General features: G+C 40.9%; 1 protein-coding gene across 1 annotated transcript in view; it reads right to left on the reverse strand.

Moving 5' to 3' along the window:
- Positions 1–22,618: 22,618 nt before the first annotated feature.
- The window catches only part of LOC147436506 (phox domain-containing protein), a 58,292-nt gene continuing 55,827 nt past the window's right edge, over positions 22,619–25,083 (reverse strand). Inside the window, exons 10-15 of the mRNA XM_086489375.1 lie at positions 24,587–25,026; positions 24,420–24,499; positions 24,204–24,339; positions 23,941–24,124; positions 23,505–23,587; positions 22,619–23,077 (exon numbers count right to left, since the gene is read on the reverse strand). Of these exons, the coding sequence (XP_086345501.1) occupies positions 22,955–23,077; positions 23,505–23,587; positions 23,941–24,124; positions 24,204–24,339; positions 24,420–24,499; positions 24,587–25,026 (1,046 nt within the window). The 3' untranslated portion in view covers positions 22,619–22,954. The remainder of the gene's footprint in view (positions 23,078–23,504; positions 23,588–23,940; positions 24,125–24,203; positions 24,340–24,419; positions 24,500–24,586; positions 25,027–25,083) is intronic.

Genomic DNA, 25,083 nt, shown 5'->3' on the forward strand with positions numbered 1-25,083 from the left:
CAAGAAAGATTTTGCGAAACTTGGGGATGGATTACAATTCTATCCACGCTTGTCCTAATGACTGCATTCTTTTCAGAGGGGAATACATAGACATGGAGAAGTGTCCGAAATGTGATTCCGAAAGATATCGAGTAGATCTCCACGGGACAAAAATTCCACAAAAGGTTTTGCGACATTTTCCTCTGCTTCCTCGCATCAAGAATTTCTTCGAATGTAAGTCCATGGCCGCCCTAGCATCATGGCATGAGGAGAATAAATCTTCGGATGGTGTGCTACGAATTCTTGCAGATTGCGCAGCCTGGAAACATATAGATGGAACATGGTCGGATTTTGCCAGGGAAGCTCAAAATTTGCGCTTAGGCCTGGCTATGGATGGCGTAAATCCATTTGGTCAAAGATCAACATCTTACAGTGTATGGCCCGTTGTCATCGTCAACTACAACATTCCCCCGTGGTTGACTACGAAGAAGGGGCACCTATGGCTAAGCTTGATTGTCCCAGGGCGATATAAAGTGGGGAATATGGATGTGTATCTTCGTCCACTATTGGAAGAGCTACAACAATTGTGGATTGGCATAGAGGTGGTGGATATGAGCCGACACACAGGACGACGGAATGCTTTGATCAGAGGCATTCTAATGTGGACCATGCATGACTATCCCGGGCTAACAAAATGCTCAGGTGATCTATTGACACTCCTCACTTAGACACTGTAAATCTTGTTTTTTCCCATAGTTGATCTATTATCATGTGTATACATGCAGGGCTTCAAACAAGCGGATACAGAGCATGTGTCACATGTGGACCTAGACTGAATGCACGTAGGGCACCCTCACTGAAGAAGCAAATCTACGAAGGTCATCAAGCGTATCTTCTAGAGAATCTTTTGTTACGCGATGGCTTTTTGGGAAGAGAGCCACCAAGGATGTCTGCACAAGCATGGTTAGAGCAGAAGGAGATGTGCGATGACGGATTGCCTCCAGGGATGAAGAGACTATCTCTATGGTACGAGTTACCATACTGGCCCCGACTCATGATCAATCACTTGCTCGATCCAATGCACATATTCAAGAATGTGGGTAATCTACTATGGGACCATCTGACCGGCAAGAAAGATACTTTGGGAGCCAGAGTTGACCTTAGAAATGTGGATCGTATGGAGCAATATTGGCCGCAAACAGCGTCTGATGGATCGATAAAACTCCCTAAAGCACCATGGATTTTCACAGGAGCCCAAGAACGCAAAGTAAAAGAGACCATTCGATCTTTGCGGACCCCCACTGGCGTAATGCACTCGCTCCGAACGTGTTTTACTAAAGAAGAAAAGCTTACCGGTTTGAAGTCACACGATTGGCATAAAATGTGTCAGGTACGTTCATAGTGGACTTTTATATCATTGCATAAAATGTGGACTTTAATATCATTTCTGCACATACTTTACAGTTTATTTTACCGGTTGCCATTGAGGGATGTTTGTCTCTCGACATCCGTAACACAATCTACAAACTTGCAAAGCTGGTGCAATGGATCTCACAAAAGGAGATCAACGTAGACTCCATACCATTCGCCAAACTAAATGCTGCGGAGCTTGTGTGCATGTTTGAGAAACATTTTCCTACTACCATGCTAACCATTCAGGTGCATCTTCTTGTTCACATAGTTGATGAGGTGGAAATAGCTGGCACAGTTCATTCCAGATGGATGTTCTTCTTAGAACGTTTCATGAAAACGCTTAAGGGATATGTGCGTCAAAAGGCACGTCCGGAGGGTAGCATGGCAGAAGGTTGGTTGGTATCAGAGTCCCTAGTGTACATTGGAGAGTGGCTAGACGGTTTTGATAAAGCCCGGGACACGTTTTGGCGAACCATAGATGATGAGCGCATATCTGGGATTGTCATGTGCAATCTCGGTGTTGAGAAGAAGATGACGGAAGATCTAGAGGCTAAAATCAACCGATTTTGCATGCTTCACAATCCAGTGATGCAAAAGTGGATTTCACAATATGAGGATGCAAAGCAAGAGCGACAAAGGGCACGAATCGAGTGGAGACGGGGAAGACGACCACCGATGCACTATCCAGCGGTTCTAGAGAGCCTACCAACCTTCATGAGCTTAAGATACTCCGTCGACTTCAGCGGCGGCATCATCATGGATGATGACGGCAAGAAGGTGATCTCGCGCATGCGTGGTCTTTGCTCTCAGCTGTTTAGACACTACATACTAAACAAATGGAGTGAAGTACCAAGTGATTTAAAAAACAGAGTCATCAGCATACTTCATGATGAGTTTCCCGTTCCAACACGGGATCAGCGCTTCAATGAAGACCTGATGAAGATTCGAATGCGCGAATACTGCAAACACAAGCGTTCCGAAGTGCAAAAAGCAATCAAGAATGGGTGGAACAGGCCAGATTGGTTGGCCAAAGAAGATTGGAAGAATGCGAAGAAAGCAGCGCGCGAGAATCCCGACAAGTGGAAGCAACAAAAGGATGCAGCCAAAGCGCGAGTAGAGGCAGGGAGCTCGCACCACTTGGGGAGCGGTGGATGGGCATCATTTGAGGCCGATTTTGTAAGTGTTTTCACATTGCTCTTTATGTTCGATAGTTTAGGGTTTATGAGTTTTTTAATTCTAGCATAATGAAATCTTTGTATGTTTTGACAGTGGTCGATGACAGGACGTGATCCAACACCGTACGAGCGTGAGTACGTAGGCAGGAAGGGCTTAAACGCCCTGATGGACATTCTCAGTTCTCGCGGCGGCATGGTTAGTATTAGGGTTTACTCTTTTCTATTTTTTGTATTGTTTTATAAATGTCGTTATATATTTATACTTACTGAAAGCTGTCTTATTGTCTGTTTTTGCAGAATCCGACAGATACGTCGCTTGGACGCGATGAGACGTCTGACTAGACCACGTCAGTTTAGCCGTAGCTAGATAACATTAGTTTAGGGTTTCTCATAGCTTATGTATCATGAGACGGATTTTATACGTCTTTTTGAACCATGTATATTATTACATTTGTCACCGTAGTTCCTTTTGCCAATCAATTCTTTATGCCTATGATGTTGTACAATTGTCATTATTACATTTGCCAATCGATTCATTTTGCCTATGATGTGTACAATTGTCAAATTTGCAAACAATGCGTCTTGTGGGTGACTATTTTGGGTCTATTATCTACCCTTGCACTTTTTTTAAAAAGTGAATCAAGTACAATATGGTTGCTGGGTGTGCCCTGCCACCAAAAAAAAATTCTCTCGGGCGTCGCTATAACCGTCGCTATTTATGGCTCTGTAGCGTCGCTATATTCTTCTGTGTAAACGTCGCTATAACCGTTGCTATGAGCGTCGCTATGAGCGTCTCTATATAGCGACGCATATAGCGACGCTCGTAGCGACGCCGGGGGTTATAAAAACCCAGTGTATTTCCATCACTAACAGCGTCACAAGAGCACACAACCTCTTGTAGTGTAAATTTTTGAGGGTAAGGACCCATTTTCAGGATGGGACATTGTTGTAAATGCTTTCATGTCGACGCGGTATCGTTAAGGGACATGTCTTGGTGCAAAGATGTAGTAATGTACATCGCATGCTTTAGAGTCTTTCTGAATGGCCATCCTTCAATTACTGTCAAAATGTGCCACTCCTCATAATTATGTGGACATGAAAATGGGAGAATAGTTTGTTAAGGGCGGGGCCAAGAGATAGCCTAAGATATACATATCATGTTAGGCTATGATATACATATCCTAAGATATACATATCATGTTATGGCTATGCATTAATTGGTTATATCACCTTCGTAGGCCTATCCTTCCTATCATTATATTGCTATGCAATAATCAACTATATCACCATCATAGGCCTATCCTTCCTATCATCATCCTATGGCAAGGCCATCTGGGACACTACCCTAAAGTGTCCTGCGTCGACGCGGGACTGTTTAGGACAATGTCCGGGTGGGTAGCATGGTCAATCCACAATGTTGGCATGATTGGACTTAAAGGAGAGATTGACATTGCCATGTTTAAAGTTGAATAAAATTTCGATGCATGTTCATGCTTCAATGGTTTATTCCAATAAACAAAAGTAGAGAACATTATCGGGTGAATTGTATATATTTAATTGAAATTTTGTTGAGTGTTGCTCTTTAAATTCTTTATTTTTTGTTGTATGATTCATTTTTCTTGATGTTTGAATGTAGTCCATCTTCTTCTAGGGGAGGTCCTAGAAGACACGACATGATTGCATCCTCTCCAAAACCTATTCGTAGTCATCAAGCTCATTTGCCAAAATAAAGTTATCAGGCGCTAGCGATAGTCATGACATTGGTTTAGGCTCTTGGCATGATGTAAACCAAGAGATAGCTACATTTGAAGTTGCTATGCAGATAGTATCATTTAGAAAGAGATATAAAATACGTCAAAATGTTGTAGATGAAGATGATAGCACATTGCCATGGACAAGGGAGAGGACATCCTTAGTAAAACAAGAAATTTCAGTTGCTATGAATGTTCTGTTGTTCCACTTTACAGGCTTATACCACATGTAGAGTACATGGTTTGAGATGAGATGTCAGTGGCTTGAAGTTTGCAATGAGGAGTATGTGACAACTGCCATCCATTGGACACACACTACATTGGCAGATTTTGGATGGCTTTTTATTTTGGGATCTACTGCAGGCAGAGAGATCATCTATCCTTTACCAATTGAAATTGTTGTTAATTTGTTTAGATTTGTTCAAAATTTGATTTCTATATGGTAGGTGAAACTCTTCATTGGATTGAGAAGATAAGTAGAGCATCGAACTTGGTTGTTCATCATTGGGTTATTATTATTCATTATTCACCTTACGGATTTGTGGACGTTGGTGGAGATCATGAGAAGGTTGATTTTTTTCTCCTTGTCTTGCGTGTAGAATGATTAAAACATGTTGTTCTAAGTGTTTGTCATTTTTTTTTGTAGTGTGATAGTTCAATGATAGTTTGGATGTGGTATTGCTCCTAGTCTCAGAGCATGTCTCTCTTCAAGGAGTACTTGTACATCATTGGATAGTGATGAGGATTTTCTTTCGACATTTGTGTTGCATCTTCTTCATCCCTGGTTTAGAGGGCAAGACAAGAAGGATGCTTCGACTTCTACTTATGTGGTGGATGAAGAGATCAATAGACTTCCTAGTGGGAACCCATTTGATCATTTGTGAGCATTCCATTTCTTTTGTTCATGGACATGTTACTTTTTGAGAGTCTTTCCTTACATTTTTCTTTTGCAAGCTATGTATGTTCATTGGAATATTTAAAATCCCAAATGATGTGATTTTCAATGAGTTTGGGAAAACTTTGTTTGTACTGTTTAAGATCGGTTGATTTACTTTGATGTGTTAATTTTTTTTGCAAGCTATGTATGTTAATTGCAATATTTTAAACCCCAAATGATGTGATTTTCAATGATTTTGGAAAAACTTTGTTTGTACTATTTAAGGTCAGTTACTTTGATGTGTTAATTTTTGCTTCATTAAAGTCCATTTCCAGTGCATTGTGGTGGAGGATTTCAATGTTCAGACCAACAAAAAACCACGTCATGCATTCATAAATGACAAGCGTGATTCATGCTAATGTATCATGTTTTGTACATGATGAAATCAAATGTGATAACTACATTGTTTCTTAGAAATGATGATAGTTCGTGCTCACTAAAACGTTTCTCTTGACTTGGATATGGCAACAAATAATTTCTTCTCCTAGATATTATGTGTGTGTGTGTGTTTTGTTTACATGTGAAAAAACATGCTTTCATCAATGACAAGTGTGATATATGTATGGTAAAGTATCATGCATTGTACTTGATGAAACCAAATGTGAGAATTACTTTGTTGTTAAGAAATGATGTTAATTACTGTTCACTAAAGTGTTCCAAAAAACGTCAAAAAGTAATGTGGATATGGCAACAAAGAATTCCTTCTCCCTGCTCTCTTTCTCTCTCTCTCTCTCTCTCTCTCTCTCTCTCTCTCTCTCTCTCTCTCTCTCTCTCTCTCTCTCTCTCTCTCTCTCTCTCTCTCTTTTTTGCCTGGATTTTGCTCGGTTTTCGTATTTGCTCGGTAAAGTTTGCTCGGTGCTTGGTAAGACTCGTTTGTACTCACTTTGTTCAGGTCGAGAGTATGTGTCTTTTGGAGATGTAAAAGCGTTCTTTTGTGGATAAGTATTATAATTATATTGTGCACACATACACATATACACAACCACAATGCATGCATCGCTCATATGTAGCCCACAGAGAAGTGTATGTTTTCTCTCGAGACACATTTACCCATAAATAGATAGATCGCCTCTTGTGTAATCATTTTCAACTATCACTATACTAAGTCCCATCATGAAGTATAATATGTCACAAAATGGGTGGCTCCATTGATTGCCAATGCATTTTTAGCTTCTATCATACTTCCTGGTCTTTGTGGTAGGGCTCAATATTGTACTCTGTTGATTCTTAAGTTCATTGTTTTACGTTCCTCAACTTGGCTATAGTAGTTGGTTGGCTAGTCATAGTAGTATTAATTATCTCTTTCATAGCTCTCTTGTTTGAACCTAGAGCATTCTTCAGATGCCCCACCTCCCAAGAACCCTTGATTCTTTGCAAGCTTATTAGATGCTTTGTTTTGTTTACCCTATATCCTATCATGTATATTTTTTTCAGCTCTTCTTCAATATATTTGGTGTCAAAGGTTGTCCATCATAGCAGTGGCAATGAGCATGCTGCACAGGCCAACACCTCTACAGTGCTCAAAGTTCAATGAGCAATAGATGAAAGAGGGAAAAGGAGAGGATTTGGGCATGGGACGAGCTCGAAGTGGCATTTGATGACACATGTCCTCTCTCATACTGGAAAACCCTTCCCCTTGGTAAATTGTATTCTCTACTCTAGTTAGCTCATGCTCCAAGCCTCGAGCTTCCATAGCTAGTAATTTAGATTTTTTTTCAATTTTAATTTGTTTACTGCATACCATAGTACACTCTACACATGTCACAACATGAAAAGGTTTTAACTAGTCTTGTTGAGCAATGTTCAGAGATGTCGTAAATATAGACAATGGGCATTGTGGTTTAGCGGCAATCGGCCCTTAGTGGTGCAAATGATCCCAATGGAAATGCCCCCTCTCCTTATTTATTTTGCCTCTATTATAGCTGCAAGTTTGACATTGTGTTTGTGTTTTTTATAATAGGTCAAAGCGCAGCCCAAGTTACCTGTGTTGCATCATCAACCACAATCAAATAGGAGAGCGAGTCTACAATTTGGAGGGCTTTACCATTTTCAAAAATTGGATGCATGAAAAGAGGAGTCTCTAAGGAAGTGTCATGAAGCAAAGTGCCTTGACAACATAGATGTTGGGCAGCCGGAGTCAATAGCCTCTCTTTTCATTTGTTGTGTATGTGTTAATGGTCCATCAAATCCAAGATGAGTTGGAGGATGTGGGTGCTGCTATAGTTTGGTTTATTGGAGGATTGTACTTTGCCCACTTTGCTAGCTTCCTTCCCCACCTCACACCTAGCTAGGCTGAATGACCTCGTAGGTGGCAAATGGCCTTAGTTGTGTAGATGCTCCCAGTGGGGATGTCCCCTCTTTGTTCAGCCTTTACTTTAGTTGCAAACGTGACAATATGCATGTGTTTCTTTATAGGAGCTCAAAGCTCCACCAAAGTTACCACAACAATCACAAGGGACAATAAGAATAGAGTGTGGATGCATTTATGGTTTTAAAAATTGGATGCATGAAAAAAGGAGTTTGTGAGGAGAAGTCGTGAAACAAAGTACCTAAATGACATGGATATTGGGCAGTCTCTCTCAATAGTGTCTCTTGTGTTGTGTATACGTGTTCATGGACCAACAAATCCAGAATGAGCTGGAGGATTTGGGTGCAACTACAATTCAGTTAGTGGGCCGTATGCCACCCACTTCGCTGGCGTCCTTGTCTGCCTTGCAATGGGCTAGGATGAATTGACTTGCGCACATCGGTTATCCATCAAGAAGACCGCATCGACACTGAGATTACAAAGCTGCAACAGAGCTCACTACATTTTAAGCCCCTACACATTTCAAGTGCAGTCATCCATGCGACTTGAACAAGCAGGACGGCTCCATTCTAATGAAGGAAAAACGTATGGCCCTCTAGACACTATGGATGCAGATCGACTGCCTGTAACTCACCTCATTCAATCGCATTCTAGAGCTCCTACTTGTTGAATGGGTAAGAGTCAAGAAAGTGTACTATTTTTTGGCTTTTATTGTCGAATGGGTGAGAGTAGAACCACCACCTCAATTGGAGACATCTTGCTACTCTTCACACCTGTGCTCTAAGGGCTAGCTTCTAAAGCATAGAGCTCTCTCTTCACCCACTCATTTGGGTTATTTTGCACGGACGGAAGTTGCAATCCTTGCGTGTCTTCTCCACATGGTGTGCCCGTGGGTCACCATTGCAAATTGATAACCACCATAGCCACCCAATTGGCTTTGGGCAAGTTCTCCCTCTGTCTCTTTGTGGTCCCTCTCTCTCTCTCTCTCTACTACATGTTGAAATTATAGAACTCATCGACTGTTCTTTTGAGGGCTAGCTTTACGCATTGATTGTTCTTGTGAGGGCTAGACAAGCCAAAAGTGCTCTTATGGCAAATTTGTTTGGGTGCATAATGGAGATGAAATTGAGTGATTGGGCTGAAGAGAATGACAAGCGTGCAAAGGGACAAGCGGGTTTTCGTCGATGTCATAGCACCATTGATCATCTTGTCACTCTTCGTGTTCTCATGGAGGAAAGTCGGTTGAAAGGCAAGCGATTGTATTGTTGTTTTGTGGACTTTAAGAAAGCCTTTGATATGATTTCACGTAACAATTTGTGGAGAAGGATGGAAGAACTCCAAGTGCCAAGTGAGTTTATGCTTGCAGTTTCTCGAATCTATGAGAAGGTGATTTGTCAATTGCGCATGGGAAGAGAAATTTCAAAAAAATTTGTAAGCACTAATGGGGTTAAACAAGGATGTCCATTGTCACCAACTCTCTTTGGTCTATGCATCGATCAATTGGAACAAATGGTACTTGACTTTATGCAAGAAGAAGGCATTGAAGAGGTCACTATTTGCAATGCGGTAATCATGCTTTTGTTGTATGCGGATGATGTAGTGCTTCTAGCACACACTTTAGAAGATGCACAAAAGCTTATGGTTGTCCTTGAGAACTTTTGCTTGCATAGTGGGCTGATTGTAAATGAATCCAAAACAAAGGTTATGCTTGTGAAAACCAACCATAAGGAGAAGCCATGCATTGTGTACAACAACGAGACACTTGAAGTTGTTGAGAGCTTTAAGTACCTTGGCCTTGAGGTTCCATCCAATCACAAGTGGCATGAATGTGCTATGCGTCGTTTGGAAGTGGGAAAGAGAGCATATTATGCATTTGAGAACATGTGTAATGCGGGAAACATCAAGTGTTGGGTTCTCAAGAAGTATCTTTTTGATGCATTGGTGACACCGGTTCTTCTTTATGGAGTTGAAGTGTGGGGCGGGAGCATCTCAAAGTCTACTTGGAAAGAGTTTGAGAATGTCCAAAAGCGTTTTCTTACAAACTTTCTCCAAGTTAAGACACAAACACCATATATGCTCCTACTTCTTGAGTCGGGATCTCTTCGAATTGAGGTTATGGGCATGGAAAGGGTTGTGGAGTACATGATAAAGATGCGTCAAAACCCCTCACATCGACTTCCTACAATTGCATGGGAAGCAAGCAAAAAAGTTCAAAAGACGCATAAAAGCAAGATCTTGAGCACGGGATGGATGCAAGACATAAAGAAGTGGTTTGGGAGATGGGATGCATTACACTTGCTACATGATGCTTCAATTGACTCTCAAGTGAATGAAGCTTTTCTACAACGCCAATGTATTACGGCTTGGGAGAAATCCGGTGGGTCACGCTTCATACATTACACCACCTATATTGCCCCCAACTACAAAACCATGTTCTTCGCTGAGAGAGGAAACCGTACTCACACTTACATGCTTGAGCCTATTCCCTTGTCTGCGATACGCACTATCGCAGCAATTCGGCTTAGCTCCCATTTCCTTCGATGCGAGATAGGGCGTTGGGGCAATGGAGAAGAGTCAAATCGATTGTGCACATTATGCTCACTGCAAGTTCGAGAGTCTGAGTACCACACACTACTAGAGTGCTCAGCTTTTGATCACATCCGAACTTGCTTCTCTCACATTTTCAGCCATAACTTAGACCTACACACTTTCCTCTCCCAGCCAAAGTGTGGGCTCTCCATTGCGACTCTCATCACTACAATTTTGGAGCATCGAGAGTCACTCATCAGCCATACACATACTACATCACATGTAACTTTGGTCCCATAGGTCATATTTGACCTCCGAGGACGATAATAAAATCTATCTATCTATCTCTCTCTCTCTCTCTCTCTCTCTCTCTCTCTCTCTCTCTCTCTCTCTCTCTCTCTCTCTCTCTCTCTCTCTCTCTCTCTCTCTTTACTACACACTAAAATTACATGACGCATCGACTACTCTCATGAGGACATGCACGAGAGAAAGATAGAGCCTAACTGGGGAACAGAGAAAATGGGTGATCTCTAGCACATGCACGACTTCCACATAAGCAAACCCATGAAAAACATGCATGAAATTGTAAAAAAATGCATAGATATCTCTCTCTCTCTCTCTCTCTCTCTCTCTCTCTCTCTCTCTCTCTCTCTCTCTCTCTCTCTCTCTCTCTCTCTCTCTCTCTCTCTCTCTCTCTCTTTTAGTGGACATACACGATATTGCAGAAGGCATACATTGCATGCGTAGAAAAACCTCAAAGAAACATAGAAGATGTCATGATGACAAAGAGAGAGAGAGAGAGAGAGAGTGTGTGTTCTGAGTGCACGCATTGTCCCTACAATAGAGCAAAAGAGAGAAAGATATGCCATGTAATGAGAGACTCGAACACACTACATAATACTTGCAATAGAAAAAAGAGAGAGGGAGACACCAACGCTTGCATGTAACAAGAGACTCCAACACTCATCTGTAGCTCGATCATGGCAACTACCATTGAGAGGGCATGACCAACAAGAGATGGACTGACATGTAAGCCATTACAGTCAATGTTCCCCGTGCAATATATAGATTTGTGTTATGGGGACCATAACTTTGTTTATACCTTACCCTATGTACTTGTGGTAGTAGCACTAGTCTTGATATGAGTGCGTTTTAGCAAACAAGATTCAGATTACCATAAATTTCCTAGCTTTTGTGATATGCAAACAAAAATTAAACACACAAGTGCGAATGAACACCCCTTCTTTCACCATACTATCACTTATCTTTACTTTTGACATGAGTCTTTGCCAACAAAGAACCGTACAAATATGTAACACACACACGACTTTATCTATGTGGTTGTTATGAGCCATATGTGTACATACCCAAAGCTCTCCCCTAATGAATGGGTCTAAAGGATTCATGAGCTGCTGTAATAGAGTTTTAATGTGGTGTTGTGGGGATACTATATATGTATTAGGGTCTTGGTACATGTAAGAACACTTGTGTAGCCATTTTCAACTTGCAAAACCAATCGTAGAAGTTGGTCCAAAGCATAAATACTTGACTCTTGCAAAAGCTCTGATGAACATTTTCTCTCTCATTGCCAAGTTGTCTGTAAGACATTCTCTATCTAGATTTTTGGAGCAATGGATATCTTCTCCCTCAAAGTTATTTTTCATTTTTGCTTGCTTTTTTGGGTTCAAAGCTTAAGGTATCTCTCTCTCTCTCTCTCTCTCTCTCTCTCTCTCTCTCTCTCTCTCTCTCTCTCTCTCTCTCTCTCTCTCTTTGTACTCCTACTTTTATGCTAGCTTGCTTTTACTGCTCTTGATTATTTTTTGTGAATTTTGGCTTTTCAACACATCCAAGCCCATGTACAAAAAAGGCTTGCATGCTAGATTGAGTATTAGCAAAATCATCATCAAAAGCATGTGATGCACATCTCAACACTCCAGACATTTGAAACCTTACCTTTCTCAAAAATGATAAGCAGATACCTAAGGGACCCTACGAATGTCTGTTGAAGGATGTATACTATGTCTTGTGCACAAAAGCATTTGCTCCAAAGTTTCTTCTATCCCCCTTCACTCCCAATTGACTATGTCCAATTTTGGTGATATTCAATTGAGTATTGTTGTTTCAACTTGTGTGTAGTGAGATCAAGTGGATCATCCATCCGAAAAATGATTACAATAGGATGAAAGTACAATTATTCGCTTCTCTATCTAGCAAACCGGTCCAAGAATCACGCTGCTTTGGAGGCAAAGTCGCAAAAATTGCTAAAAGTCTTGCTTTCAATGAGAGATATTGAAAGATTTTGGACACCAATGCGATAAAGCACAAAAAAAGTTCAAGATTTTGCCCTTAAAGAGGCTTCTTTTGACCTTATATGTCAAAAGATACAAGAAAAGCAAAAGAAGATCTATTGGAGCCAATCCTCACATGCTTGATAACACATTGAGTGAGGGTTGGCCAGTGTGAATGCATGCAAGAACACATGCCGACATTGAGTATCACGTCTACATGGCTTCTATGGCCAGAGTTTGATGTTTTTGCTTCAAAAAGCCGTGATGAACAGAAGTTTGACGATCTTAGAAGTTAAAAGAAGTTCTAAAAACCTCCCAAATGCATAATATGTTTTGCCACGATGCAAAATAGAAAGTCAATCCTCTCACAAAATCAATGTTTTGACATGAATAGGATACAATTTCAGTAACTATGAGAAAATATAATTGGTGTAGAATTTAAAGCATAAGTAGTATTAATTAATACTTCAAGGGATGGGAGATGAATCCGGCCTCCTTCATAATTTACTTAACATTAAAATAAATGCATCATAAAATGCCTAAGAAGTAACAAGACTAGGGTTTTCTTGCATAGCTTAGTTTAGGCACTTACCTCTTCTTAATCTCCTTGACTAAAATAGAGTGTAGAAAAGAGGATGAACTTGGAAGAGAAGGGCCTTTTCTTATCTTCGAACTTCACTCCTTCTTCAAGTTGACTTTACATCGAACGGCTAAGGAGAACGTAACTTCAAATCCCTTGAGAGCTTCTTTTGCCTTGAAAAAGAAGAGGTGTTTTGGTTCAATGACACTCCTCCACTAGCCTCTTCACTTGACCACTATGATGTCTAAGTAAATGAGTGTAAGAATGATAGGGTTGGCCAATGGAAAGGATAGATAAGACTACCCTAGTAGGAAGGGGTAAGAGGTAGAGAGTAAAAGTTAGGTAATCGCTAATGTTAAGAGGAAAGGTATTCTAAGAAAGGTGAGGTATGATTGGGAAGAGAGAGTTTCTTCCTAAAGAGAAGGGTTCAAACGTAAAGAGAAGACTTCACCAATATTAGGCAAGGCTTAGCAAGCTTTAAAAAAGTAGAAGGGTAAGGTTAAGGGAAGATGGAGAAGGGTTCAAAGAAAGAGTAAGCTTTACTAAGATTAGGCAAAGCTTAGCAAGCTTAAATAATTAGGGATAAGATTAAGTGAAGATAGGGCTCAAGAATCCATAGCTAGGAGTATGCATGCTTGTAAGAGAGGATTTAGGAATTTCCCAAAGGAAAAGTGTGAGGCTCTTGGAAGGCTATGGTGGTGGGAGAGCTTATGAGATAAGTGTAGCAGATGTATCCATTTTCTCCAAAAAGAGGCTTCTTATATAGCAATGGACTCCAAAGCTCTTATAATTTTTAGTTTACTAGTTGCGCTAACAAATCCACTCAATTCTAGTTAATTAGAACTAGTTTCAACACATGCTTGTGCTACCACATCCTTACACTTCCCATGCTTGTTCTTACACTTCTCATGCTTGTTCTTACACATTCTTACACTTCTCATGCTTGAACTTACACTTCACTTGCTTGTTCTTACACACTTTACTTACTTGATCTCCACTTCACTTGCTTGTTCTTCAGTTTATTGGCTTGGTCAACACTTCACTTGCTTCATCTTACATTCACATGCTTTTTCTTACAAACTTGTCTCTTCTTACAATTTCTTACAATCCTTACAAGTACTTCTTGTAAGACAAGTAAGATAAAGGGTACTTTTGTAAGACAAGTAACGTAATGAGGTACTTTTGTAAGAAAAGTATTTTTTTCCATATTTGGAAGAAAACAAATTCAATTAAATAAAAAGATCTTTCCCCAATGGGAATAAGAAAAAGGAAGGTCAATTAAGTAAAAAGATTTTTCCTTAATGAGAAAAAGACAAAAGTGGATTCCTCCATTTTATGGATTCCAACTTTGAATTATGCCAAGTCCATAAGAGGATTTTCCCATACTTGGGAAAAAAGACAAAAGGTGGACTCCTCCATTTCATAAAATCCAACTTTTGAATTGTGCCAAGTCCACAAGAGGCTTTTCCCATACTTCTCTCTTCAAAACTAATAAACAAGTTTTAGTGCTTCACATTGAGACATAGTCATTGCTTTTGGTGACCTAGGGTTTCCAAGAGGGACCTTACAGATGGCTATCAAATTAAGGAGTTGGCCATGCCTTGTCACTTGCACATGCATCTAGGGTAGGCGGCTACGCTTCCTCGTCCAACTTGAGCCATTGTGTCATGTCACAGGTGGGCATTGGATGTTTTGCTTGCTTGTGTGTGACCTTGGGCATGTTGTTGATGTTGTTGAGTCTATGAGAGTGTTCTCTAAGGGTAAGCCTTTGCCAAATGCCCCATTTGGCAACAAATGAACCAACCCTCCTCAATGCTCAACAACAGAATCACCTAAGGGAGGGAATGAGTGTCATAAACTAGGACTAGCATTGATGGTAAGCCAACAGCCCTAGCCGCCACAACCATCAATGTAGCTGAATTTGACATCTTGATGAGGGTCCCAATCAAGGATCCAATCTAGGGAATCAGGGGCAGATACTCTTACCATAGACTAGGGAGGCACAACAATAGTCACTCACATGCAAACACACATGCACACAAAAGAGGGCTAAGTAGTAGGAGAGACACAAAAGAGGGGGGGAAGTGCTAGGAGGGTGAAGATGTAAGGGTGCAATAGTTACCCATCTTCATTTTTATAGTTTCTTTACCTTTACCCCTTACCCATCTTCCTTGTCCTCTGTATCATGTGTGTGTTAATCTTCCTTATAGTACCATTGGGACCTACTACCACAAAATGAGGAAAATCAATCAGAATCTCCTCATAAGCTATATTTACCTCTATACTTGGCACTTGCCTACAAAGTTTCCATAGCTTCCACCTTAAGTATAATAGCCAATTAGACTCTTCTCATAAGCTATATTCACCTCTATGCTTGTGCATTTTCCCATCTCTTTGCCTACAAAGGTGCCATTGTGTTGCTTCCACCTTAAGTATAATAGCCCTTATCCAATTAAAGGCTATGTCACCAAAAGAAGAAACCAACTTTTGCTCTTGGTATAAAATCTCCATCACAACAATATACCCTCCCTTGTTGATGGTTCATGAAAACCAATTACAAATGAATCACTCCTTTAAGAGTGATATGATTTGCTTTTCAGCCACATTCAAAAAGATTATACCATCCTTTACATCTTTTGATAAGAGTCCTAGCTTCAAGGGGGCTTGCCTAGTTTTGTTAGAAGGTTGGATTTGCATCCCCATTGGATGGGTTCAACCCCCACTAACGCCCTTAGAGGTATCTAAGGCAAAAAAAAGGAAGGTTCGGGTCACGCTTGGAGTGTTTTGGTTGACTAACATCAAAGCTGACAAAATCAACACTTTAAAGAAAAAAAGAATTGAAGAACCCTTTTACCCATTCCATCCGTACCTTTACAAGTCCCATTGCAATTCAAGATTTTATCTTGGTGCACAATTAAAACTTTCCTATCAAGTACCCTATGCCAAACGAGGTACTTTTTCTGTGTTCAAATTCAATTGAGCAATGTGCATTGTTCATACCGCTCACTTTTATTGACAAAGATAGGTCCACTAGGCCAAAAAGGCATCCCCATCCGATGGAAGCAGTCCGATTGATTCAGGTTGGTTATGTAACCCCAAAGTCATGGGTAGGTCCACTAGGCCAAAGGACATCCCCATCCAATGGAAGTAGCCCGATTGATTAAGGTGTTAGTTATGTAACCCCTTTCGTGGGTTCGACCCTCACAAGGGGGCTCAATGGATATGATACCCCATGGAGGTGTATGAATAAATGGGCTCTAGCTCTAAAAAAAAGAAAGAGTTGCTCTCTCCAATAAAGTCTCACGCCTCTCTTGACAAAAGAAAAAGGACATCACCATGGCTATTAGAATTAGCATCCCACCATACCCAAGGGAGCTTGCTTAGTTGGTTAGAAGGTTGGACTTGCATCACCATGATGATGGATTCAATCCCCACTAATGCCCTTGGGGGTATCTAAGGCAAAAAGGAAGGTCCGGGTGGCCCGGTCTATGTTGGTTGAATAACAAACACTTTTTTTAAAAATAAAAAAAATTGCATCCCACCATGGCACTTTAACGTGCTGTAGAGAATCTTTTGGGGTGCTTTTCAAAACCTTTTCATGTTGCTTTGTAAATCTTGGCCTCATAGATTCATATTTTGCACATTCCTCATGTACAAAAACCAATTTTTAAGCTTATTTAAATGGGATCCTCTAAGGTTTTATGTGATAGAAGAAGCATTGAAATCTCTATCCCTAACTCTGAGTTATCGAGTTGGTGCAAGTATGCATACTGGGCCCAATGCTAAATTGGGCCATTAGTGAAAAGGGGGAGGGGGAGGATGGTTAGTCTTTTTTTATATTGAGAAAATGACCATCTCTGACAGGTGATATGTGAGGGGTCAATGGTGTAAGCCAATGTATTCGAAAACCTAAGGGTGGGATTTTGGGTTCAAAACCCACATTAAAGCAGAGGAAAACATATTCTAAATTATGTTTTCCTTCTAACACTAGTTTGGGTGATCCTTTTCATTGTGTTAATTTTGGAAGGTTTTGGTGCACTATCTTTTGTTATAACCTTGACTGGTGTGAGAAACTTCTAATAAGTCTGAGGTTCATTCTTGATTAAGCTATGATCTTGAACCTATTGTCCTGCTTTTGAACCCTTTGTAGGTGATATGGATTATTGTACACCTTTATTAGATGAAGTTTCTATTGATTTTTTAGATTAACTCTAGCCTTATGTGGAATGTTGCCCTTATGTACTTCTCTTTACTGAGGCAATCTCTCAGTCCTAGTTTGGGATACAAGAGAGGGAGGGAGGGAGGTAATGCATGTGTGTGTGATAGAGAGAGAGAGAGAGAGAGAGAGAGAGAGAGAGAGGATCACTTTTGAATGGGCTTTGTGGCACTTGCGGCTTTGGCCTTGGTACAACAGCGTGTCAGTGCAGCAGAGGGGGGGAGATATATATATATATATATATATACCTAGAATGAATACCGACCCTTTGGCATATGCTTGTGTGAGGTCATATAAGCATGTGGCGATGTGACGCCACACCCATATGGATGTCATGGCCACTTTGAGAGAGAGAGAGAGAGAGAGAGAGAGAGAGAGAGAGAGAGAGAGAGAGAGAGAAGGTTCGGGGTGCGGGTAGATGGTTGAGGGCCTAGTCACTTGGGCCTCTGTGCCTTCTCCTCTTCCTCTCTCTCTCTCTCTCTCTCTCTCTCTCTCTCTCTCTCTCTCTCTCTCTCTCTCATGTGAAAATGTTGCTTCGTCAGACAACTCGATGTCTCTGTATTTCTTTGCCTTGTTGATGCACAATCTAAGGCACTCCATAGCATCCATGCATGTGTTGATTGGCTCATCGTCCAAGCTATCATCCTCCACAAACCATCTTGCAAGTGTCTTGAGTGCATAGTCTTTGTGCATGTCAAATGTGATCTACAACTCTTGCAACAAGATATATATGCTTTGTTGTTTATCGAGCACTCAAGGAACATTGGCAAAAGCAAGTATGCTTGGTGCACGGATGGGCTTAGACCCATATCAGGCACCTTGGTGATCCTCTTTGTTATATCTCTCTATGCCACAATCTACATTCAGTTTGCCTTGTCTTCAAGATGGAGCTGCTCATCCACATCCACACTTGTGTCATGCTTCTACTCATGTCGTTTTCTTCCTCCATACTTTTAGTTTCATTTGCATCATCATCTTCTTCTTGAACCTCCTTAGTTATGATTTTAGAGGGGTCATTGCTTAATTCATGGTACAAACAATGCAAATGTAATAAGAACCCAAATGGATCCAATATAACCTTGCATGTTTTATTATGCTACCATCACCAAATAGGCTTCATACTGGAGGGAAGTTGTTGAACCTACTGTTTGTAAAAGGAGCTCCTTAATCAATTGCTTGGCACAGATGCTTGTAAGTGAATTATTGACCTCCCACCTACCAAAACATGTGTACACTAGATGCATTTATCAAAATCCAGTCTTTCCTCTCCTAGAAAATCTACATGCTCCTCTAGGAAACACTCGACTCGTAAAGAAGTGTTCAATATCTTTTAATGTGAAATTTGTTTGAGGCTTCCATCCTACATACAAAGTCATCGATCATTGTGGTTGGGAGTTGTGCTTCCTCTATCTTAGGTTATGGCTTGGGGAGAACATCCAATGCTACTTTCCCAGTCTTCTTTGCAGTGAAATTGATGCATTGTTTTAGGCCAACTTTTGTTGGCCCACTGTAGACAACATGAGGGGCTGTACTTTTGTTTCCTCCTCTGACAACTCATGTTTTGATATCTGCACAACATAGATAGCTCAGTTTGCCCCTGGTTTGTGGGGGCATCTTGCACAACATAATTTCTTTTGAGGGCTTGTCCTCCTCTAGTGCCAAGAAGTCAATATCAAATTTTATGCTAGGTTTGACAAGCTTGTGAGGCATCTTAGTGGTTGTAGCTCCACCTCTTTAGCTTAGTTTGGGATCTAGATGTTTTTCTTCAACAAACAAACCTTTTGTTCTAAGCACACAAAAAAGATCTTTATATAACCATGTGTGTATGCCTCTCTCTCTCTCTCTCTCTCTCTCTCTCTCTCTCTCTCTCTCTCTCTCTCTCTCTCTCTCTCTCTCTCTCTCTCTCTCTCTCTCGCGGGCGCGCGCATTGAACATTAACATGCTTTGTTCAAACTATAGACTAACCTTGATTATGAAGATGATTTTCTTGCACGCAACAAAAAGGTTTATAGGGCCAAGGATGGAATGCTCTCACACTCCCTCTGCAAATTGCTAAAAGGGAAGACTCTAGTGTGGCACGATGCTTTAAGCCACAAAGGCATATTGGCAAATTTCGTTTTCAAGATTTTGTCAAGATTTCTAGGATGCATGCACTACCACTGCATGGATGTATGACAAGGTTATCTCGGTCAAAAAAATGACTACTCTTGAATTATTTTGACATCAATCAGGCCACCATGGTTCATGACGGCCTACTTCCATGCCTACATGATCACTACCCTTATTATGGGAATTGAAGGCTTGGAGTAGCTTCTAGAGTATGGCAAGAGGTTGTTGCTCATAGACAAGAAACTTGTACTTAAATACATGTATCAAAAGGCCCTGAGTTTTAACACTTTAAATAAATTTATCATCAATTGTGGCTTATTACAAATGGTGTGGTGTGGTAAGCTATGTAGCTAATATTCCAAGATGCGTTTGCCAATCACAACTGCAAAATTGTGTAAAGAAGCTCTATGATGGATTTAGTGACCCATATGAACATGTTACAAGTTTTAAATAGTGCTAATAGAAGAACAAGTGACTGACTTCCACACACAATTTGAAGGATTTGGACGTATGTTAGAAGGGAAAGCCTTAGCTTGGTTACACAAACACAAACCATTTTAGAGACCTAGAGAAGGGAAAGCCTTAGCTTGGTTTCAACACAGACCTAGAAGTCTCGGATATGGAGATTGATATGCTTAGTGCAACAGATCTCCAAGAAGATGCTAGAATAAGAGACTACTTATGAAGCATTTGTAAAATCTTATTTGTACCTATAATGAAATGGAATCCAATTTTGCGTTTCTTCTAACAGTGTTACTTTTTTTTTTCCCGGTCTTGCATTTTTAGTTGTAGTGTGGGAAAGTGTTCTATACAGTTGAGGTGAGAGTCAATGCAAAACAACGATCGACAGCACAATGTAATTCTGGAGAGTCTAGTTCTCGTTCGTCTGGAAAGGCTTTCAGGTTACAGTCTAGTGGAGAAGGTTCTAGAGGAGGGTCTACGAGTTGGGATGGGTTTGGAGGAGGAGGTGGATGTTGTGGAGGCAGTGCGATAGATGCATTGTCATCGATGGGCACTCCTAGATAGAGTGTTTTGGATGCAGGTACACCATTGGGTATGCCACGCATGCCTTTCGATTCTCATGACCATGATGACAGCAAGCTATAACACATACGAGATGGAGCCCTAGTGATGGATACGATCGAAAAGACCATGCGCCAGCAGATATGATAGTTGTGCACAGTGCAATTTGGTCATTCCATCATGGTAAAGTGGAGTGACCAGGACAATGATTGCAAGAATTAAATTATGGAGGCCATCCATCACGAGTATCAGTCGACACCTGGACATCTATTGTCAGCTTAGAATGGATTCAATGCACAGCCCATGCGGTGATGTCCCATTGGTGATCAAACGCCTTATGGCGGATTTAAGTGTTAGACAAGAGACTATCAACATCATCTACATTGATAGATTGCATTGGCAATTGCAAGGAACCCAGTTTTACATGCTCCTACAAAGCACATTGAGGTGCATTATCACTATGCCAAGGACCCTCTTATGAGAGTAGACATGACCTAAAGCAACAACCAGAGCACTATGATTGGTTAATGCTCGTCTTAATCAGGACATACAATTAGCTCGTCTTATAGAAGTACAGTGAGCCTCATAGGCTGACCTCGTGGATGGCTGCATAGCCATGACTTTAGGTATCTTCGACTGAATACGTGAGTTGATAAGAGGAGAGACTTTGGAGGCTTCTCCCACAAGCTAGACAAGTGGTAGATACAACATGACTTTTCTATATGACAAAAGGGATCGACACACGAGAGGGTAGACATTGAAGAAGAAAAACCTCTTCCCAGCAATCCTCCCCTAGAACTCCTTGTGATCAACAACAAGATTGGACAACAAGATGACATCATGACAATGGCCCTTGAGAAAGCATGTCTCCGATAAAGACTATATGTCTTCCATAGAGACTACAACATGCCTCCCCTCAAACAAAAGGCCATCAAATGTATGGATCACCCAAAAACAAGGCTATCCAAACAACAATGCTACCTCAACAACCATGAGGGAAAAGGTAGAACAACACACCTCCCTTCAAGCACTTAAGGCCAGCAAACACATGGATTAACCAACATGACAACAAGGCTATCCACTACAACTTTGCTACCTTGACAACAATGAAGACCAAGCGATAGCCAGATTCCTTTCTAGCACTTAAGGCCAATAAACACATGGACTAGCCAATGACAATGTTATCCACTACAACATTGCTACCTTTACCACAATGAAAGGCAAGCAACAACAAGAAGGACCACACAACACAAACAAGATCTGCAACACGCCACTATCTAGGATCGTACCTCAAGCATGCCTTTGGGATGGTAAAAGAGCAATTAGTCATTTTTTTGAACTTTGGAGCTCATACACGCATGAGCTCGAGGAAATTCTTGGATAAGCTCGAGGAAAAAGTAAGATTTTTATCTTGTCCTCGAACAAATAATGAAGTTGCAACAAAAGGACAAGAACCTTCTTTACAACGATTTGAAGACATTGATGTGAATACAATCCATTCATGATGAATAAACTACTGCTTTTCCAAACTCGGTCTGTGTTGCAAGTCACCCATGCAATGTTTCTACAAGCTTGCTGCAAATGTTCTCTTTCAAATACTGCATCCATTTCCCATCTCCTACAGAAGGGTATATGTGCTGCATGTAAATCACATGCTTGCAGTAGATTACATCTCAGCTTACTATCTATTGTGACAAGATGTGCGCTAAAATTAATCAAAAGCAAATGTTGAGGAACTTCCTTGCTATGTAATTCTCTAGGGTCTTCATCAAGCTTTTACAGGATACGAATGCACTAGAAAATATTCCCTTCTCCTCTTTCGAAGAGGACACACCCAGACAGAGTCCTCATAACTAAGGCAATGAAATCATAGATTTGATCAGAGGTTACCTCTGAAGTGCTAATGCTTTAAAAGACCATCAAATTTAATGCCAATTTTCTATGCATGCCCAAATAGAATGTACTGCAGGAGGCATGCAATGAGCAGTCCTGGTATTCAATGGCAAAGTGATCATCTCACAGCATGAAAACATAGCTCAGGGTCTAGGCAGAACATACGAACCAATTGAGTTCAACAGAGTCAAGAAGATCCTTAGAAAATGAGAGGAGACAAAAACCACTTTCAATTTGAAAAACAGATCCGCTTCATCCAGTCAAAAGACACCACACATAAAATTTGCGTCGAGTTGACGTACACGAGTGAAATTTGCGCGAGTGTTTTATATAAAACAAAGAGAGATCATTGCATGGGCACTGGGAAGGAAAACGAGTTAATGCCACTAAGCAAAGGTTGAATTTGGATAATTTGGAAGCTACAAAAAAGCATATTCTTCATTTCTATAGAAATTATTACGACCGTTTCAGCAACCAGGCAAAAACCTGAGTTATCTTACAATGAATGTAGGGTTTTCTAAAAGGCTAAAATACTGTCGTTCTTTGTACAAACTATGGAATGGACAGACGGCCATATCGCCTGGTGGTCCTTATAATTACAAAAAAATACACCACAAATTGGCCAAGAGGGAGACTTGAAGTAAAATCCAGAGCTGGAAAAATGAGCTAGGGGTAAAACCTAACTAGATCCGCAGGTTGTTCCCTATTTTTGAAGCCGCCTTCTGGCTTGTCACAATACGTACAACTTACCTCTCAGATTACAACTTGGCCCTTCCCTCTTCGTATATCAATGATGAGCCGTGTAAGCTCTGGGAAAGTGGCAGCAAGTAGAGTCTCCAAAACACTATAGGTCAACTGCTTCAGAAAAATTGTCGACTGCATCAACCAAAGACAAAAATGATTTAGTACATAACACACAGCCAGACAGAACAACTCTGAACATGCTCTCTAGGAGACCCCTTTACTTAGCACTATTCATAGCCACCCTTATCTACCTTGGCCTAGGGAACATATCCCACAGTAAAACTATCCTCGTCTTAACAAAAATCCTTATGGACTTACCAAAATAGGTCTAAAGACTAGGTGCATGAATTTTTGAAAGGTTGCATGCACACTGTTTAGGCAAACAACCTCACTCTATAGGGAAAAAACTTCCATGGTGTGGTGAGGGTTCTCTTTTGTTGATTCTCTTTTGCGATTCTAATATAAAAGGAGCTGGAGTACCCATCACTCTAGATGAATACAATACCTGACAAATCAACAAACAACAGCATAACCACTAGGGGCAGTCTCTTGCATATACCTGTAAAAAGTAGTAGATATCCTTTGCACACTTTGTGTACTGTTTTCGGCCAACCAAGCTCACCAACGCTGCTGGGCCACCCTCTAAAACCGAGACACCAATTCAATTAGTGAGACTAAAACCACGGTTACAAAAACAACAAAAGATCAGTACTAAGTCAATAGGACCCTTGCAGAGCCTTAGAACTCTTTGGAGCTATAAATGCAAATAGTTGTGTTCACACTAAAGATTAATAGCTTAACATCATGAGTTAAAGACCTTGAACAACAGCTTGCACACACAGCGAAAAAGTGGGTTCACATAACATTGGTCACTCATAATGCTCAAATATAGAAAATAGTCTCAGCAAAGTAAGGTTTGAATATTCATTGAAGCATTGGCATCTGCCGGTTACTGACAGTTGTGTAACATCAGAAATCTTTATATCAAAGCGTACCAACAAGAACTTCATGCACCACATGTGCACACCGTGAAGCTTCCAACTGTGACTCAAAGAATGCAGACTGATCCAATCGACTCTGTAAGGATGGTTTTGCAGCCTGGCCTGAAGGGCTATTGAATGCGGTAGCACTGTCATCCTTCTTTATTTTAGTGATAAAGACACCTCCCGGCCAAAGTATCTGCAAAACTACATATCAATGACTAAGCCAGTTGGTGTAACTCTCAATGCACATGCTTCAATGGAGACGACTGGCGTACCTCCTGGATCCATTTTAATGACGATGCAACGACATCTTCTCTTCTTAACCATCTCACCTTGGTGACCAGCCAGTCATCTACGGCATCACCCATTCCCACCTGTAAAATTTGTTTTGCCATCCAGAACACTTGGCGTCTGTACAAGCAACAAAATCAAAACTGTAGTACTCAATAGTCCACACATCCATTTCTTTTGCCTGTTGACAAGTTGCAAACCTTAACCAGCCCCTGCGTTGAAGCTGAAAAACGCCATCTACCAGATTTAGTAAAGGTAGCGTAACCTTTGGTGGCGACCACTGGCCAAACAATGCACAGATTAGACCTCAGCTCAGAGCTGACAGCCATGCACCAGCTTTGATTTTACAAATCTTTTTGTATCATACCTCAGGAGGGACTCCTAGATCATCATCAACAGCTTCTAATCCTGCAACAGACTCTCCTGGCAACAAATCTGAGCCTACACGTTTTATCCTTTTCTTGGTCCCCTCCATGTCCTTGTCAAACTCCATCAGATGTGAAGGAGCATTAGTTCTTGAATCAGGCAATTGCAATTCACTATCAGAATGCCATCCCTCCAGCAAGAAAGAACTCTCTTCATCAGGATGCCCAACAGACTCATCATCAGAAAGCTGCTCTAATCTCTCTCTTTCCATGTGAATTTGGTAACCAACAGAGGATGCCTCTGATGAGGCAGTTCTTCTGAAAGGATCTATGGTACTACCCTCCTCTCTTGGAGGTGATGGAGCACCAAGTTGGCGAAAAAGGCCATCGGAAACTCCTTTTAGTTGTCGAAACATATCATCCACTGCATCATCTACATTGACTGTTCAGAATAGTGCCAATTAGGAACATTTCAGGCAATTGTCAAGACCTACACAAA

This window comes from Adiantum capillus-veneris, chromosome 18 (genome assembly GCF_014529385.1).
Source record: "Adiantum capillus-veneris isolate H3 chromosome 18, ASM1452938v2, whole genome shotgun sequence".
In the NCBI taxonomy this organism is placed as follows: Eukaryota; Viridiplantae; Streptophyta; class Polypodiopsida; order Polypodiales; family Pteridaceae; genus Adiantum; species Adiantum capillus-veneris.